The sequence below is a fragment of the Nanorana parkeri genome, unplaced genomic scaffold (assembly GCF_000935625.1).
Source record: "Nanorana parkeri isolate BGI_ZX_2015 unplaced genomic scaffold, ASM93562v1 scaffold254, whole genome shotgun sequence".
NCBI classification, from domain to species: Eukaryota; Metazoa; Chordata; class Amphibia; order Anura; family Dicroglossidae; genus Nanorana; species Nanorana parkeri.
In genome coordinates, this window is record NW_017306522.1 from 602,472 (window position 1) to 621,197 (window position 18,726).

The 18,726-nt window shown below is 45.0% G+C and overlaps 2 protein-coding genes across 2 annotated transcripts in view; one reads left to right on the forward strand and one right to left on the reverse strand.

The window, feature by feature from the left end:
- The window catches only part of ANKRD49 (ankyrin repeat domain 49), a 7,511-nt gene extending 4,841 nt beyond the window's left edge, over window positions 1–2,670 (reverse strand). The window contains exon 1 of the mRNA XM_018556824.1: window positions 2,626–2,670. The gene's annotated coding sequence lies outside the window, so the exon portion shown is untranslated. The remainder of the gene's footprint in view (window positions 1–2,625) is intronic.
- Window positions 2,671–8,571: 5,901 nt separating this feature from the next.
- The window catches only part of MRE11A (MRE11 homolog A, double strand break repair nuclease), a 171,661-nt gene continuing 161,506 nt past the window's right edge, over window positions 8,572–18,726 (forward strand). Inside the window, exons 1-3 of the mRNA XM_018556808.1 lie at window positions 8,572–8,627; window positions 11,173–11,305; window positions 17,491–17,651. Of these exons, the coding sequence (XP_018412310.1) occupies window positions 8,605–8,627; window positions 11,173–11,305; window positions 17,491–17,651 (317 nt within the window). The 5' untranslated portion in view covers window positions 8,572–8,604. The remainder of the gene's footprint in view (window positions 8,628–11,172; window positions 11,306–17,490; window positions 17,652–18,726) is intronic.

An 18,726-nucleotide genomic window follows, 5' to 3' on the forward strand; every position in this document is an offset into this window, starting at 1 on the left:
GGGCGGGGGGTATTAAAGAGACATGGGATCTGATCTGGACCTCTGCTCAAAAGAATTTTTTTTACAAATTGGACCACCTTGAATTTTAATTCAGTACCCCTGACCTATATGTGCAGAACTTTGCAGCTTTGTTGGAAGTATAACGACAAACCAGAACACCTTGACTCTCCCTACTTTGACTGAACTTCTTGCTTCCTCCTGAAAAATAGCACTTCCAGGTATGCGAGTGTGCCTAGGCACTTCTGTGTATACATCATCATAGCTGTATATCTGCAGTGTGAGATCTAAGGCACTGCTTCCCCTTGACTGTTATTTTAAGGAGATTTGGATTGAGATTTTGCGATGTCACTACTGTGCTGCTCACTGTTCTCCTTGCTGGAGGCTCTGCCATGAGAAAGCAAAGCATTGTCTCTACCAAGATGACCGCCTGCACATAGAGACAGTGCAGAACGAGGCATGGTTAGTCAATAAGACCAGTTTCAAGGAGAGCATCGGCAATACTGGCGACAAGTCCTTTACCCTCTGTCTGCTTTTTTTCTGGGCACAGCTTCTAGAGTTCCTCTTTAAGATTAGCAGTATACATTAGGGATGCACCGATCGCGTTTTTTTGGTATCGAGCATGAGTACTAATTTTTATCTTCCGGTACTTGCTGATACCGAAACTAGTACTTCCGGGAGCATGGAGATGGCTTCCCAGCCAATCAAGAAGCTGGGCAGTGGGCTTCCTAATTAGCCATGAAGCCGGCTCCATGCTGATTGGCCGGGAAGCCGGCTTCCTGGCCAATCAGAAAGCCGGGAGGCAGGTCATTACCGCCACCTAGATTCCTGATTGGCCAGGAAGCTGGCTCCATGCTGTTTGTCTGGCTCAATGCTGATTGGCCGGCCCAATGCTAATTGGCAGGGTACCCTGCTTCCCGGCCAATCAGCAAGCCACCACCTGGTTTCCTGATTGGCCAGGAAGCCGGCTCCATGTTCCCTCGCAGCACTGCATGTCAGAGGTCGGACCGGAAGTTCCGGTATCAGGGGTAAGTATTAGAGCATACTCGGTATCAGCACCGATACCAATACTAGTATCGGTGCATCACTATTATACAATGTCCCATTATAAGCTCTCATAATATGAGCCTAAACATTAGACCACAAAATGTTACATATTTATTGGGCGCTGTGATGCCAGTATATACCCATATAACCCATACTTCCCTGTCTATTGTCATCATTTTTATATAACAGTTTCCGATCCTGTGAATTTCTTCATGGTAATGGGAGCAGCTGGTGAATACAACGTAACCTGGTAAATGTGACCCAATACCAATCAACTTCCAATCCCATAATACTGAAGTCCAGATGTAAGTATTACAATGTAACACGTTTATTGGGAATTGTGATAACCAACCACTAGACGTCAGCACATCACCATATAATAATTCTTCTCTGCTCATCTTCATGAGTTTTACAAAGTGGATTATTATGCTGTGAATTTCCTTATGTTAAAACAAGCGGATGATAAATACAACACAGCCTGAGGTAAAAGGACCGAACCAACATTCATTGATGCCAAGGACCAGAACTTCCCAAACCTATAATAATGAAATTCACAGAAAGACATTACAGTTAAAGCTAAATTCCAGGAACAAAGCCATTGTTTACATATGTTCCTCAAGACCCACAAAAGGATATACAGGTGAAACTCGAATAATTAGAATATGGTGCAAAGTTCATTTATTTCACTAATGCAACTTAAAAGGTGAAACTAATATATGAGATAGACTCATTACATGCAAAGCAAGATAATTCAAGCCGTGATGTGTCATAATTGTGATGATTATGGCTTACAGCTCATGAAAACCCCAAGAACCCCAAATCCACAACCTCAAAAAAGTAGATTATTACATGCAATCAATAAAACAAGGATTGTACATAGAACAATATCGGACCTCTGAAAAGTACAAGCATGCATATGTACTCAGTACTTGGTTTGGGCCCCTTTTGCAGCACTTACTGCAATTACTTTTGCACGATATTCTAATTATTTGAGTTTCACCTGTAGATCCACTTTGCGTGTAGTAATTGCCTTATGTCGATATCCGTAAGGTGCATGGGCACTTTAAGGAGTAGTATCTAACTGGTGCAGCAAAGTGACCCTGTACGGACCTGGAGCTACAGGAGTCTGGGCATTGACGCTGCCATGCTGTGCAGGAGCCAGTGCAAAACACTTAATAAATGCACATTTTTGTTTGTTATCAATGTGCATTATATATATTTATTTATTAATATTTAGTTTTTGTAAACGGTGGACTATGCCTATAACCTATAGAGATGTGCATGGAAGCCATTTAGGAAAGAGACACTGAGGGATCTGCCAGATAAAAGGATGCATCTTCTACCAGATGGCAGGACATGCTGAGATGGCACATACAAGCTACCCCCTGATACAAGTTATGTAATAACACTATACATGCAGATAGTGACATCTGCAGTTATCATATACATAGCAAATCAGACATTCACTACAATCCCACTCTTGTATAAGCAAAGGTTAGTACATGCAAACATCACACCGAGCCAAATAAAGATCCAGCTAGGAGGATATCACAATAGAATTGCAGCCCCCCCCCTGCTCACCTTGCAGACAGCTTAGTCTCTTCTCCTATATGAATGATATAAAACTACATTTCCCAGCATGCTTTCTCCAACCCCGCACTTCCTCTCTCCCCGAACACTCACGTGCTTCCTCTACCACCACGCGCTAGAGGCAGATCTGTATTTGTCTCCTTTTGGTGGCCATTTTATGTAGGTCTTCTGCCTCAGCGCTAAGGAAACTTGGTCTTCGAGAAAATGGAAGCCAGGGTAAGTTAAACAGCAGAACATTGGAGACATTATTTCTATTGGCTTCCTGGAAAGGGTTTATAAAATATAGGATAGGGGGTAAAAAAAACCATTTTTGACTGTAAACAAGAGATTTTGTTTTGTTAGGTGGGAGTTTGTAAAGTAAATATGAACAGTTATTAAATGTGTAACGCAGAAAAGTGCTGCAGTGCAGGGCATGCTGGGAGTGGTAGTTTTGTCGGGCTCTCCCAGCATGCTCACTTTTTCCCGGGATCTTACAGAGTGAGGTGGGTATTGCTGCAACATGCACTGTCAGGAGTTTCTTCATGCCTACTGTCTTTCTTTACAGATCTATATTGCCTGCAATGAAACCTGACCTGTATGCGTATTTATAAAATGACACTGGGGGCAAATTTATCAACACTGGAGCAGACAGAATCTGGGACAGTTGCCCTTGGCAATCAGTTAGCTTCTCTCTTCAGATAAGCATTAAAATGAAAGATAGAAGCTGATTGGTTGACATGGGCAACTGATCTAGATTCTGTCTGCTCCAGTTTTAATAAACTCCCCAACTTGTATGTTATGGGGCTCTGTCAATTGTCTAATTGCACATGATAAGATAGCTGCTGTTGGTATAAGTACATGTCAGTCTTCCCAATGGACAGATAACCGTCATCCACAAGCAATATGAACTGTAGCTATATCCAGAAACAAAATATTAATGAAACCAAAAAATATATTTTTTCATATAGTGAAGAAGGATTAGAATGCTTGTTGTGCTTCTACTGCTATCTGCTAAAAATATTTCTCTTCACTTCCTGTCTTCCTGGGAATGGTTTCACTGGACAGGAAGTGAGAGAAAAATCTGTGACAGGGACACACAGATATAATCTGACAGGGGCCCTAGGCTTATCCTACTCTACTAATGAAAAGCATTTTTATTTCTGTTGGAGACTTCTCTTTCACTTCCTGTCTTTTAAAACCGGTGACATCAGGACAGGAAGTGAGGGGATAACTCACTAATGGAGCTCCAGGTAGCAGTACAGATGTGACAGGGGTTCTAACACTCCGTGCTCTATCCAAAAGTGAACAAACAAGATTAGCTGGACATACACTTTACGCTTACCAGTCCTTCAATGTTGTGATTGGGGATGCACCGATACAGAGTATTTGGGTGAGTACTTGTACTCGCCCAAATGCTCCGATGCCCCCTGATTGGCCGGAAAGCCGGCTAATCAGGAAGCCGGCAGCGTGTAATGACTCGCTGCCCGGCTTCCTCATTGGTCGGGAAGCTGGCCAATCAGGAAGCCGGGTGTCGTGTAATTACATGCCCCCTGTCACCTCATGATGAGGGAGCATGGAGCCAGCTTCCCGGCCAATCAGGAAGCAAGGCGCCTAAAGTCCGGTTTTCGGGTGCCGTGATAGGTTGAGCGATGGCGACACCCAGTAGGTGGAGCCTGATCTTTTCCGGGTCCCTATTGGCTGATCGCAGCACTCCTCCACAACATGGTTCCCCAGACGGACATCAGACACGGCCGAGACAGCATTATGCTCGTGACGAGCCTCTATGGCTCGCCCCTGATTGGCCACACGTACTTTAAAGTTGGAGATGAGGAAGGTGACGCTATGTTCTGATAAAGGGGGCGTGCCCCGGAAACGCGTTAGCGTCACTACACACAGGAATCGCCCAGTGGATGTCTTACTGCCTGTCAGCTTTCATTCCATGGCAGTGTGACACTCATGTTTGTGAGTACCATTCTGTTTTTACTTTATGTTCATTGAAATAAAATTGACCTGCACCAGGAAAGGCGCCCCCTTTGTGCTTATTTTCCCGAAATATCGGTATCGGTGCATCCCTAGTTGTGATTGCATTTTTTCATCCTCTTTTCCTTCATTTTCACCTGCTGATCCTGCCAATAAAACTTCCTGTCCTACGGTGACAACGCTTACTCACCCTTCTGTATCAGGACAACAGACACAGGATAGAACTACAGAACTCCACCCCTCTTCTATCCTCTATAATAGTGTTTCCCAGCCTGGAATGTGACTGCCCATAGGGGTACATGTTTAGGTGTATGTAGAAGAACAATGGTAAAAAAAAAGGCAGTGGCGTACCTGTGATGGTAAACAAAGTGGCACATGGTCACCATGTCTGGGAACTTACAGGGAATTACCTGGCAATTAGGGCTGCAACAACTAATCGACATAATTGATTAGTTGTTGTCAACTTTTTCAATCATCGATTAATCGGCTTCCGATTGGTTGGCCCTGTTCACGGCTCCACACAGCTGCGCGACACACCCCGCCTCACGCTCACCACCCGCCCAAATCCACGATCGGCACAGGGACACGGGGAGAAGAAGTAGGGAGGAGCAGGTGTGGGCGGATGACAGCCAGATCTCAGAAACAAGTTGCTGGAAGAACGGTTAGGTAAGCGTGCCATTGCTGGGTGTTGTAGTCCTCTATAGCTGGAGGTATTCTGCATTGTGCTGTATAATGTATTATTGGTGGGATTTGTAGTCCTCTATAGCCGGCGCCGTTCTGCATTCATTGCTGTATAATTTTACACTTTTCATTTCACTATATTGCACACCACAGTTTTTGTTTTTCTTTTTTACCTCCACCGCTCCGAGCTTGCTCCTGTGATGGACTACAATCTCAATACAAACTAGAAGTCCCATCACTGGAGCCATTTTTAAAATGTATTTTATTTTTTAATTTTTTTATCCGATTAATCGAACTTAATAATCAGCTAACTAATCGATTTTGAAAATAATAACTGCAGCTCTACTGGCAATGCCGGATTTTGTGATCGTTTACCAGGTTTCCGGTTTGCGTTCTGATATCTATGGCCTGGCTGGCTGAATGTTAACATTACATCACTGCCAGTCACTTCCTGGTTTGGAGAGAGAAAGGGAGGGCTGAGGTCGCATAACACAGCACAGGAGTTGAATTGTGCTGTGATGGCAGTGGACGTAGTAGGACTGTAGTAGGACTGTGCTGTGATGGCAGTGGCCAGTGTAGGACTACCTGTGATGGCAGTGGACGGAGTTGGACTGTGCTGTGATGGCAGTGGACGGAGTTGGACTGTGCTGTGATGGCAGTGGACAGTGTAGGACTACCTGTGACAGCAGTGGATGGTGTAGGACTGTGTGGTGCTGGCAGTGGACGGAGTTGGACTGTGCTGTGACGGCAGTGGACGGAGTTGGACTGTGCTGTGACGGCAGTGGATGGAGTTGGATTGTGCTGTGACGGCAGTGGATGGAGTTGGATTGTGCTGTGACGGCAGTGGATGGAGTTGGATTGTGCTGTGACGGCAGTGGACGGAGTTGGATTGTGCTGTGACGGCAGTGGATGGTGTAAGACTGTGTGGTGATGGCAGTGGAGGGAGTTGAACTGTGCTATGACGGCAGTGGATGGAGTAGGACTGTGCGGTGATGGCAGTGGACAGAATTGGACTGTGCTGTGCTGGCAGTGGATGGAGTCGGACTATGCTGTGTTGGCAGTGGATTGGGTTTAGTGTGACTGTGCTGTGCTGGCAGTGGATGGAGTCGGACTGTGCTGGCAGTGGATGGGGTGGAGTGTGACTGTGCTGTGCTGGCAGTGGACGGTGTAGGACTGTGCTGTGCTGGCAGTGGATGGGGTAGGACTGTGCTGTGGCGGCAGTGGACAGAATTGGACTGTGCTGTGCTGGCAGTGGACGGAGTCGGACTGTGCTGTGCTGGTAGTGGATGGGGGGGAGTGTGACTGTGCTGTGATGGCACTGGACGGAGTCGGACTGTGCTGTGCTGGTAGTGGATGGGGGGGAGTGTGACTGTGCTGTGATGGCAGTGGAGGGTGTAGGACTGTGCTGTGCTGGCAGTGGACGGAGTTGGACTGTGCTGGCAGTGGATGGGGTGAAGCATGACTGTGCTGTGGTTTCTCAGTGTGTTGTAATGCTGGCCCTGCAGGCTAAACAAGAAAGATTTCCCCCATCCACACTAAAGGAATGGATCTTTCAGAGTGGCTCCTTCAACAAAAGTCAATTGAAAAATAGGTGGGGAGGGGGTTAAATGGGGGGATGGGCTCACATTTTGACAAGTGTATGGCCAGTTTAAGTAAGTGACAAGTGTACTTAAAATCAGGGTCACCAGAGTCACCCCAAAGCTCACTCAATGCTGATACGCTGTGCAGTTCTGAGTCAAAAGAATGATGCGGATTGTCACACCGTGTGCGTTTTGTGTATTCCACCATCTTTGTCCTCCTGTCCTACCAAGTCAAAGTTTGTAAAATAATTCAAGTGTGGACCTTCTTCCTTGAAGGGCATGTAAGTGAGATCTATCCTACAGAACACTGGAACACTGCTGTAGATGAAGAGCCTACCTTCATCTAGAGCCGCAGTGCCATAGTCTGTGATCCTCTTCCATGACTGATGAAGGCTAACCCTTGGAGGCAAGTGCGGTATTTATATAAAGGCTTCTGTTGCCTGTGTACAATATTTTTTTCAGGAGAACCTCTTTTAGGGAAGCACCCATACTGATACTAGTATCGGTATGGGTGCTGATACAGATTATTTGGGCAAGTACTTGTACTCACCTAAATACTCAGATACTTATTCCGATACCGGAACATCCGGTCAGAGGGAGATTTCCTCTGACCGACAGTGCCGCAAGGGAACATGTAGCTGGCTTCCCGGCCAATCAGGAAGCCTGGCTGCGGGTAATGACCTGCCTCCCAGCTTCCTGATTGGCTGTGAAGCCAGCCCCATGCTGATTGGCTGGGATGCCGGCTTCCCGGCCATTCGACATCGGGCTGGCCAAACAGCATGGAGCCACCTTCCCGGGCAATCAAGAAGCCAGGTAATGACATGCTGCCTGGCTTTCTAATTGCCTGGGAAGCCGGCTCCATGCTACCGGAAGTATCGGTATTCGGTATTGACCAGTACCGAAATATAAATATCGGTACTCCTACTCGATACTGAAAAGCCGGTATTGGTGCATCCCTAATCTCTTTCGCGCCATCCACTTTGAGATGAGATTTATTCCGTTATGCAATCTCTGGATCAGTTAATTTTTTCTTTACGGTCGATGCGCGTAAAAGACATTCGTTTCCTGTATCAATATAATTTATGTATGTATGTCATTTCTGCTCCACCTAGTGGCCAAAATGCAGTATTACATCACAATACATTTGATCTGAAAAGAAAATATATGAAGCGAACGTTCAGAGATATTCACTGCCAAGTATTTATAAATAGACCTCTTTGGCTAAATGTATTGATGTGTCCTGCTAGGAAGATCCAACCTCTCTAGTTGTCCTGATGACTGTTGCCACAGAGGAGGGAAGTGATGGGAAATCCTACATTTTACAGCTGTCCTGTGAACTAGAGGTCAGGGTAAATAATCCAATGAGGACGAGGACAAATGTTTTGGGAAGACTGTCTTAAGATAGGAATTCCCCTCACTCTAGGCAGTTTTCTACTTTCTTCTTCTTGTAGCTCTCAAACAGGAAGTGAAGGAAAGTTTTCCCAGCGGGTCTATTGATCTTGTGCTGTTGCAGTCAATGGCAGCATGTTTCCATTCCGGGAGGTGCTTGTGATCTCACGCCTAAAACATGAATACACTTTTATCAGGGTCAGTTCAGCCTTTCTTGAGGTTTTTTAATTTCATTTTTAGACCTGCCATATTAAATGATAACTGGCGTCTCATTACACATTGCAACATGCTTATTTTTATTGTTTTTTAGGCACTCAAGATTTTAGTCCCTCTGGTTCCTGCTGTCATTTAAGGAGTAGAAATGAGTTCATCCGGGACATCTCTGTAAGTAAATTCTTAATCCTATTTATACCTAAAGTGCATCTAAACTGCAGCACAAAAATTTAATATGTCACAGCTTAGCAGTCCGTACTTGTGGTGCTTCATTTTGGGGCTTTTTTTTTTTTTTATCTGGCGTTCTTAGCAGTAACACACTTACTGTCCCAGGGTGCCAACGCTCAATGATTGTACTGTGTCTATGGAGGAACAACATTGTCACTCTCGGACAGGAAGTGTGTAAGGACTACAGAAGTTCTTCCCTTCTTTTAAAGGAGAAGTAAAATGCATTCATCCCCATAGTTAGAGCCGATGTGTGACACTGCACCTGTCACACATCGGCTCTATTGATCGAGAACTGAGTGATCACATACTGCTGATCGCTCAGATCACGATCTTCTCTCTGCAGAGAGTGGTGACTGTCAGTCACCGCTTCCCACAGGGATTCCCCCCCTACCCTCTCCAATCATTCAGCACTGCCTGGAGGAACAGACGGAGGAGTGGGCACAGCTGACTCTGGTTCTAGAGAGGCAGAGCCAGCTGTCAATCAGGTAGCAGGGTTGGATCCTGACAATATTGCGCTTTAGTGGGCAATAGCTGGTTACATGCAGAATTTTGGGTCAATGGAGAACAACAGTACATGTCCTCCTGTGACCCAAAACAGAGCTAACGCTAACAAAGGTTTGGCCTTAGTTCTCTTATAACTCCATTACAAGGTGAGGGGGTGAGGTTCTGTAGTTCACAGTGGAAACTTGGCAGGACTGTTTACACTGTTTTGATTTTTAGTGCAGGAGGGGCAGAGTGCGCAGGAAGTTACAAGCTCTCTAAGGCCGTATTCACACCAAGCGCAGAGCAGGTGCAGAGCAGATCAGTTGCAGACCGGATCAAAACTGCGTCCAATGTATTCCAATGGTATTTTTTGCTCCAGTTCACATTGCAGCATGCAGTTCCACGGCAGCAGACCCTATTTTACCTGCTCTGGATCTACAAACGCATCAAAAACGCATCAAAAACGCATGCAAATGCCTGGAACGCACTAAAAGCCCATTTTAAACTTTTAAAAAAAAACCCATCTAAAAGACAAGCGTGCGTGTGCAGAAACCTGACCAGATCTGCTCTGCATTTGGTGTGAACAAGGCCTAAGACATCTTGTAGCATCAACAGATAATGTTTTGCAGTCATCAAACAGATATAGCAAAACAATTTTCAATGGATCATTTAACTGACCACAAGGGAGAAAATAAGAGCAGTTAGTTGTTAGTGATTACATACACTTTAAGAGTTTTCAAATAATGTTTAAACCATTTTCAATGAACAGTGCAATGTACGCTATACTACATAGAAACTGCTGCATGCAGCTCACCGTATTTATGTGCATAGACATGACAATGGTGACGAGGGCAAAGAGGATGAATCTCCTCTGTGAGAACAGGAACAAAACCTGTCAGGGGTTCCAACCTTTCACCACTGCATTGAGAACTAAAAAATGAAGCTTTGGCCTTAAATACACCTTAAAGTAGCCCTGACTGTGAAAGCTTGCTCCCAAATAAGACAAGGAAAGGCCAAAGGACTAGTTATTTGTTACCAGTATTGCCTGTAGGCTCTCCCATTTCCACATTATGGGCTTACCATGCCATGTTCTGCGCTCTGTCTCTGCGCATAGGTGACCTTCTTGATAGAGAAGCAGAGCTTTGCTTCCTGATCTCACAGCTGCCCCTCCTTCCCTAATCACTAGTGGGGAATGGCCAAGCAAAAAAGAAAGAGAAGTACAGATCTACAAAAAGAATAGGTGTAGAAGAAGCAGGGAGATCCTTGCACTGCAGGTTTCGGTGCATCCCTAACTAAAGCCAAACCTTTTTTTGGCTTTAGTTCTCTTTTGGGCCACAGGAGTACATTATGCTGACAGTGCAGATGCTGCAGCCGGTAGGTATCCCGACAATATTGTCGGGATCCAGCCAATGCCTGATTGACAGCTGACTCTGCCTTTCTTGAGCCAGAGCCAGCGGTGCCCGCCGCTTCCCCTGTCTGTCCCTCCAGTGAGCGCTGGAGGAAACTGGTGACTGAAAGGGAGAAGGGAGAAGACGGTGAGCTGTGTGATCAGCGGTTTGTGATGCTCAGTACTCACCAACTCAAACTGTTGAGAAGAGTATATTTTACTCTCCCAATACTTCTCCTTAAAAATGTTTGTTTATTTTTGCCTCTATTTACATAGAATAAACGTATGCAGAGAGATTCTCAGGGCGAACGTCTGTGCCAATTGTTATAAGTAGGCCGTTATGTGTGTGTGTGTCGGTGTGTACATAGATTTCTTTTGAAGGAAGCGATAGATTCCTTTTAACTCTGCACCTGTATTTATCAAAGGCTAGCCACATTTCATTATAATGGCATTCATCTTATAAATGGCCTGAATACTGTGTAAAAAGCTCTTTCTGCTATTGCGTTATTCATGATTTATAGAACTAGAGCGCAGTTCTTTGTATCCACAAATAATAGCCCTTAATCACAGGTCAACGCCACTGTGAATAAAGCAGTCACCCATCTTCTTTGTCCACAGGGATGACGAAGACACATTTAAGATCCTGGTGGCGACCGACATTCACCTGGGCTACATGGAGAAAGACGCGGTACGAGGGAACGACACTTTTGTGACGTTCGATGAGATCCTGCGGCTGGCGAAAGACAATGAGGTAAATGTAGTGTCATTCTATGTAAGGGCTTGTCACATGAAAGAGACTACCAGGAAAGAGCAAGGTCTTATCCATAGTCAGTGGTCATTGTTCTGCCGTCCATTACAGTGTACTTTGCCTCTAATTGCTGAGGGGCCTTGCAGGAAGTAGCGGCGGGGTCTTGTTACTCCAGCCGCACAAGTGGCTATTAAATGGTTGACTATTGTTGCACGCATCATAGGGTGTAATGCATAGTAAGGTCCTCTTCATGATAATGCCATAAACCCCCTAACTAACAATAGATTGTCCTTGCTTCTGGCTGTTTAGTAAAACTATTGCTGATAAAACTTACAATGGATGCTGCTCCTTGATGTTTAAAACTTTTAGCTTCTTGCAGAATCAGCTGGTCCCCTGAGCACTGGTCCTGATATCTTGTTATAGGGTGGCCCCTTTCCCTTGCAGGGTCCTATGGAGCCACCCTTGTGTGTGCTAGTAAGCTGTGTGTTTCCACAAACGCACAGGAACAGCAAGGCAAGACACTTCCTGCTTGCTACTCCTTCCTTCGCCTTCCACCCTTCACCAAGCTAGTAGATGGATGGTTTCTGGAGACTGTCCTCACTGAGCACTCCCAGCACATAGACCAGACATAGGTCACTGTTTACGATTAGGAGCCAGGGTCGGGCTCCTGATTATGTGATTGGCTGTCACAGCGGTCACTTGATCATAAGCACGTCCCCAGCTCCCATTATTAAAGTGACATAAAAGAATAACATTTTTTTTTCTCCCCCCAATGTTAGTGTCAGCACTTACCTTAAATTATGTCTCTTAATCCGATCTTCTTCTTCTTTCCTGTCCTTTTCAGCCTTCTCTCCAGCGCTGCTGCGGGTCTCCGATCCAGCGCTGACTCCTCTGTCCTTGCTGGCACTTCCTGTCCCACGGTGTCTGCATGCTGGTGCACGCTGTCCATAGACTTACCTTGTGTCTCTCCTCATCTCCCGGCTGAAAATCTGAACTACGCATGCGCCAGCCCCAAGATCCTTTGCGGCCACCCGAGATTTTTCCGATTTTCGGACGGGAGCGCACAGGGAAGACACATGTACGTTTTAAACCCTTTTTAAAGCATTTTTTAAATTACGTTTTTGCATATATCTACTGCTTGCTAGCTATATATATATATATATATATAACACATTTCCAATAGGTGACGAATGAACTTTACAAGCCTGTACAGATTTTAAAGTTAAAGCATTTTTGGTAGTGGAAAAAGTTGGAAAGGGTTAAGGTTTTTCTTTTTTTCTCTGTCTTTGTTCCTTTTAGGAAGAGTCACCCTCTCTGCTTGTCCTGGTAACCACTTTCACTGTGATAGAAAGTGAGAGAAATGCAAAAGCTTCCAGTTGTCACCAGAACAGGAATACAGGGGAAATCTTCCCATGGGGACAACTGTCAAAGAGGGGAATGCTCTTTATCAGGGAGTAAAGTCTTTGCTGATTGCAGAGCTATTGGCCTAACACAGCAGGGAGAGTGCAGAGAAAAAGGGTCCTTCTCTGCAGCATACTGGAAAGGGAACATGCTTTTCTACTTAGGTTGTGGCTGCTTTATAAAAAAAAATAACAAAAAACAAACAAACACTAATATATTGCAAACTTTTTTGTTTTAATGTATTTAGCTGATTTAAAGCAAAACTCCAGGGAAAATTATTAGTAACCCTTGCATTGGGGCTACCCCTACACTGCAAGGGTTAACTGCTCATTTTGGTCTACGGAGGAAAATAACAAGGTTATACTCACCCAGTCCTCTGAGCCGGCCACTACTCCCCCCAGCCTGTCTGTGTATAGAACGTGATGATTTATGGGCTCTTAGACCGCTGTAGCGGAGGGGGAGAGTGGCTGGAAGGGCCTTTACTAAAAGAAAGCCGGCTCCAAAGGATCAGTTGAGTATAGCTTTTTATTTTCCTCTCTAGACCAAAACGAGCACCTAACCCTTGCAGTACAAGGGTAGCCCCACTGCAAGGATTAATAACAATTTTCCCCGGAGTTCTTCTTTAAACTGAAAGTTCACTTGGGCTTTAAACTTTAAACCATTTTCAGTGAGGGAAACAATTCTGGAGCAGTGCACCATTGTTGCCACCTCATCACATGAAGCTGCATTAGGTGAACTTCACTGGCAGGATCATGAGATATCTTTGGGACTTTGCAGTGCTCCTTTTTACACAGCGGTTCCCGCTGGGATCCCGCCCGCCACTCTCTCATCTTTCCCTTGAACCCCTATTATGTGAAACTATGGACTGATCCGTAACAACACGTCCCATCTCTTATTTATAAGGACAGTTAAAAGGGCGAAGAGTTTGGAGAATGAAGGAGAAGTGAGCAATCTAGACCTAAATAGCCGATTTGGAAAAATTCCCCAATTTAGCTCATTTTCCAGTTCAGCGATGTTGTCCTAGATTGTTCACTTCCAGTGGCGTTGCTACAGGGGGGCAATTGCCCCCCTAGGTTATTCCTTGCCCCCCCATAAAAAAAAAAATATATATAAAACCCGTATGCATTGCCTTTATAGCCCAATGTCATCCTGGGGGAATGTGCAAGTAGGAGTTTGTGAACCAATAGTAAATGTATTCCTGTTACCCAAAAGAGAACTATAGCCAAACTAGATTACAGGCTGTAGGCAAACCTGATTTCTTTGAGTGTGGGCGCTACAAAGAAAAAAAGAAAGCGCAGATCACTATGGAACTGGAAAGGAAAAACAGGTTTATATGTATTTATTTTATAAATACACGATAAAAGCTTTCCTGCTCCCCCTGTGTATTATTATATCAATCTGTATCTTTTTTTTTTGCATATTTATTTTCTTACATGTAATTGCTGTCTACAATTGCAGCCTGTGCATCAGATAATGCATCGCTAGGAAAATATAGGAGAGAGATGTTTTTATAAATAATCCTCCTGCAATTTAGGTAATTGTTCTGTATAGCATTGCCACATGAATCAGAAAATATACTTTACTGAGAGCTTTTGGATTGTCTGATTATTCTTTTTTTGTTATTGTGTTTTTTTTGTGTATAAAAAGTTCAAGCAGAGTCTTTGTGAGGCCTGATTGTGATATACTACTATTATACTGCTATATAGTGTATACTATGGTGTATAGATGGCCATACAGTCCTGTTGACTCAGCCGAAAGTCGTGCAGTGTGTGGCTCTGTCAGACCCCCTCCGTTCGGGGAAAAAAAAAAGCCAATTTTTTTTCCATTGACTTTTGACGAAGGAGTTTGAAATTTGTCAGCCGAACCGTGACTGAAAAATCAGTGGCAGTCACTGTTTATGTATTCTGACAGTGCCGGCTGTCAGAATAAGAAATTTGTTTCTGTTCAGCATCTTTTTTTCACACGAAAAAAGTAAGTAATTAATTTGACATATATGTACTGTATATACACTTCCTGTCCAAGAAAAAAAACAAACTGGATTCAGCTAAGCAAATAGGTCAGAGCCTTCCATCGGATAATAGTTCTAGGTTCAGCAACGTCATGGGCCCAAAAAATGAGATCAGCTGCCTACCTGAATATACAGAATGAATAGGTTTTTCCATCAATGGCTTTTTTTTCTTCCCTGATAGCACTTTGGGCATATTCCAAGATGACAATGCTAGGATTCATCACATGGATTGGCCACCACAGTCCAGACCGTAACCCCATTGAGAATCTTTGGGATGTGCTGGAGAAAACTTTACACAGTGCTCCGACTCTCCCATCATCGCTACAAGGTCTTGGTGAAAAATGAATTCAACTCTGGATGGAAATAAATGTTGTGACATTACATAAGCTTATTGAATCAAGCTCACAGCGAATGCGTGCCGTAATCAAAGCCAAAGGCGGTCCAACGAAATATTAGAGTGTGCGACTTTTTTGGCCAGGCAGTTTATAAGTCAAACTGTTTGCTTGGAGTTCTGCTGTGATCTTAACAGTTGTCTGCTAGAAGCTTTGTTGAGAAAGCTATAAAGTAATAGGGTTTCTGGAGGGGTGTAATTGACCATCCAAGAGAGATATATTAAAAATATATATCAAATTTATTTGTATAAGTTAAAAGCGATGCATTTCATATATTTAACAAAAACCCTGCATGGGATTTGCTTGAGTAAACACTATTTTAGTACATACATATTCAAATAATCCAAGTGTTGCAAAATCAATAACATGACAATAATCACAGGATTTAACAGAAATATAGTTGCCCCTATAGTGGCTTAGCTTAATAGGTCTTAGCTTAGCTTAATAGGGTCTGACGCGTTTCGCCAGTGGCTTCATCAGGGGACCCACAACAGATGAATCATGCAGGGTTAACTTGCGAGGTAAGGGAGGCACCTGGAGGATCGAAAGTGGAAGCCGGATAACCCCACCACCACCCTCACGATCTCCTTTTTGTCACAATCGGGACCTCAGAGTCATACAGGGAGAGATGGCATCCTTTCACAAAGGTTTTATTTGGTTTTTATAATTTTTGTTTTCACATAAAGGTTACAATCAATAAGAGAACAGAAATAGGGCATGCAAGCCCCGCAACAAGGAACACAAATTATAGGCGTATAAAGAGGGCAGTGCTGTCCAGTTATAGTGGGTAGGACCTAAGATGACATGAAAAGGAGCAACATAGGGGGGGGCTTATCAGGTCCGGACCCTGGGTATCATGGAGTAGAGAGCAATGAGGTGGACGATCCCCTACACCGAGACATCCGATGCAGATGGTACGGGGGACGTCAAACAGCACAGATCGGTGTAGGGAGAGCAACAGGGGGGGTTGAAGGAAGAGGGCATGGAAGTAGAGAAGGAGGGAGAGACCGGGAATGGGAAAGAACAAGATGGGAGTAGGACAAGGAAGGGTGGTGGGCTAGGGAGGGTGTCCAGGAGGGGGTGGGAAGTACAGAGCCTCTAAATGGAGAGAAGCTGCGGATCGAAGGACGGTGGCTTAGAGTAGTCGATCCAAGGTTGCCAAATCAGTAGGAAGCGGTCATGGGTGTCGGACAGAACCGCAGTCAGTTTCTCATTGACCAGTATATCATCTATGCGATTTTTGACTTCCCTGAAGCTCAGAGTCGGGGTTTTCCACGCTCTGGCGATTGTCATTTTGGTGGCGACAAAGATGTGGGACACAAGGTGCTTCTGGTAACGAGATAACTGTGGAACTGGCTGTAGCAGCAATGCCTTGCACGGTTCCTTTGGTAAGGTGAGTTGAAAAAGAGAGTTGAGTGAGTTGTAGACCCGATTCCAGAGGTGTGCCGCCCACCAAATGTGGATCATGGTGCCCGGTGCGCCACAGCCCCGGAAGCAGTGCGGAGAGTAGGAGGGAATGAATTTCGCCAGACGGGCAGGCGTGTAATACCAACGGTACATCACTTTGTAGGAGTTCTCGAGTGCAAGTACATTGCGGGAGCAACGGGCCACCGCTGACCAGGTATGCTGCCAGTCCTCAGAAGTTAGAGATCTGCCCAGTTCCTCATGCCACTGACGAGGGAGAGGAAGGGATTTCAGAGACAGGAGGACATCATCCGCGAAGAGGGACATTTTGTGGTGAGTTCCCGCCACCTCAAGGCCCTGAATATCAGGGTTGGTTCTAATGTATTCTGCCAATGGCTCAAGGGCGAGGGCAAAAAGGATGGGCGATAGGGGGCAACCTTGGCGGGTGCCGCGCGCTATCGGGAACAGGGATGATTAAAAGCCACAGTACTTAAGCTTGGCCTGGGGTGAGGCATAAAGGGCCGCGACCCAGGAGATAAAGTGGGAACCAAAGCCCCAGTGACGGAGAACCTCAAAGAGGTACGGCCAAGAGAGCATGTCGAAGGCCTTGGAAATATCCAAGGACAGCAACATCATCTCCCTGGAGCGGAGAGATGGCATCCAGTCATCCAGCCAGCTTCATTAGGAGGCGTGTACCAAAAGTGATGTATGTTGGAGGAAGGTCCGGCTGGATGTTCATGTAATCCTATTGAATTTCACTGGTGGTGTGAGGCTACCTGCATGCCTCCATGGTGATCCCCGAAGCTGCCGTTTGCTGAGTTACAAGCTGCATGCCAGTTCAGAGTGATTCTGAACAGGGGCTTCACTGTCCTGGAATTATTACACAGCTTGTGACTTGCGAGAGTTACTTTTAGAATTGTATTTGGCTTGACGGTATCCTATAAAAAAAGTGTGGCGGTAATACTTTTCATATCTTTCCACAGGTCGACTTCTTGCTGCTTGGTGGAGATCTTTTTCATGACAACAAACCTTCCAGGAAGACCCTACACATTTGTATGGAGCTTCTGAGAAAATACTGTATGGGAGATCGCCCGGTCCAGTTCGAGGTTCTCAGTGACCAGTCGGTTAATTTTAGCTACAGCAAGTAAGTGTGGAGCATGTGAAGAGTATAGTGATGCCATTGTTGTTCTGTGTAGTAACATTGATGCTTTCCTTTCTATAGCTGGTGAGTTGTATTGGTGCCTTACCCACTCTATCCAAAACCTGAAAAAAGTTTGACTGGAGTTCCACCTCTTACTCAGTCTATTTAGGACATCTTTCTCAAAATTTTTCATATTAAATCCATATTTAGGGTATAACATGAAACGTGGTTGTATAACCTAACCCCTCCCACCCTCAAACTGCCCCCACCCACTTACAGGAATCGCAGAGTGCAGCATCTTGCTTTTATTGTAAAACTTTTTTAAAGTTTTGGGTGCGGTGGGATTGTACCTTCCATTTTCTATGCGATCCCATCCGTTGCATTGCGATTTTTAGGCTTTTTTCTTCCCCCCTCTTTTGACATATTTCACAGACATAGACATACTTCACTAAAGCTAGCGATGTGTTGCAGTAGCGCGTGTCTTTGCAGCGTTGCATTGCACGAAAAAAAGTAGAGCCTGCGGACAGCATCTCAACGCAGTGCACTGGTGTGAACTCTCCCATTCACACCAATTCATTTTTCGTTACCCTTGTGCTACCATCATTGAAAAATGCACGGGATTCCGTGTGAATGGGTCCTAAAAGTTAAAACATAACTATAATATAGCTAGCCAACAATATTTATTCGTGGTAAACGTATGTTAGCAAGCTTGCTACCCACACCTGGCAAACCAGGCCTTTTGGCTTGTGCAGAACAAGCAATGGACAAGGTCCTTCAATATCAAAGGTTATTCTGATCTTGACCTTTCTCAAGAAAAGTGTATGGCAACAATAGTGCTTAAAGGAGAATTATGGGGTCAGTGTTTTTCCCCATAGTTCTCCTTAGGGTAACGGGAGGACACAAACTAGCGTCCTCCCGTTACCCTAAGCTCAGTATACCGCGAGCTACAGCTCGCGGTATACTGAGACGCCGCAGCCGGAGCGGATCCCGACGTAGATGACGGGATCCGCCCAGCTGCGTGAGTGACAGCTGGCTCTGCCTATCTAGAGGCAGAGCCAGCTGTACCCGCCCCCTCCCC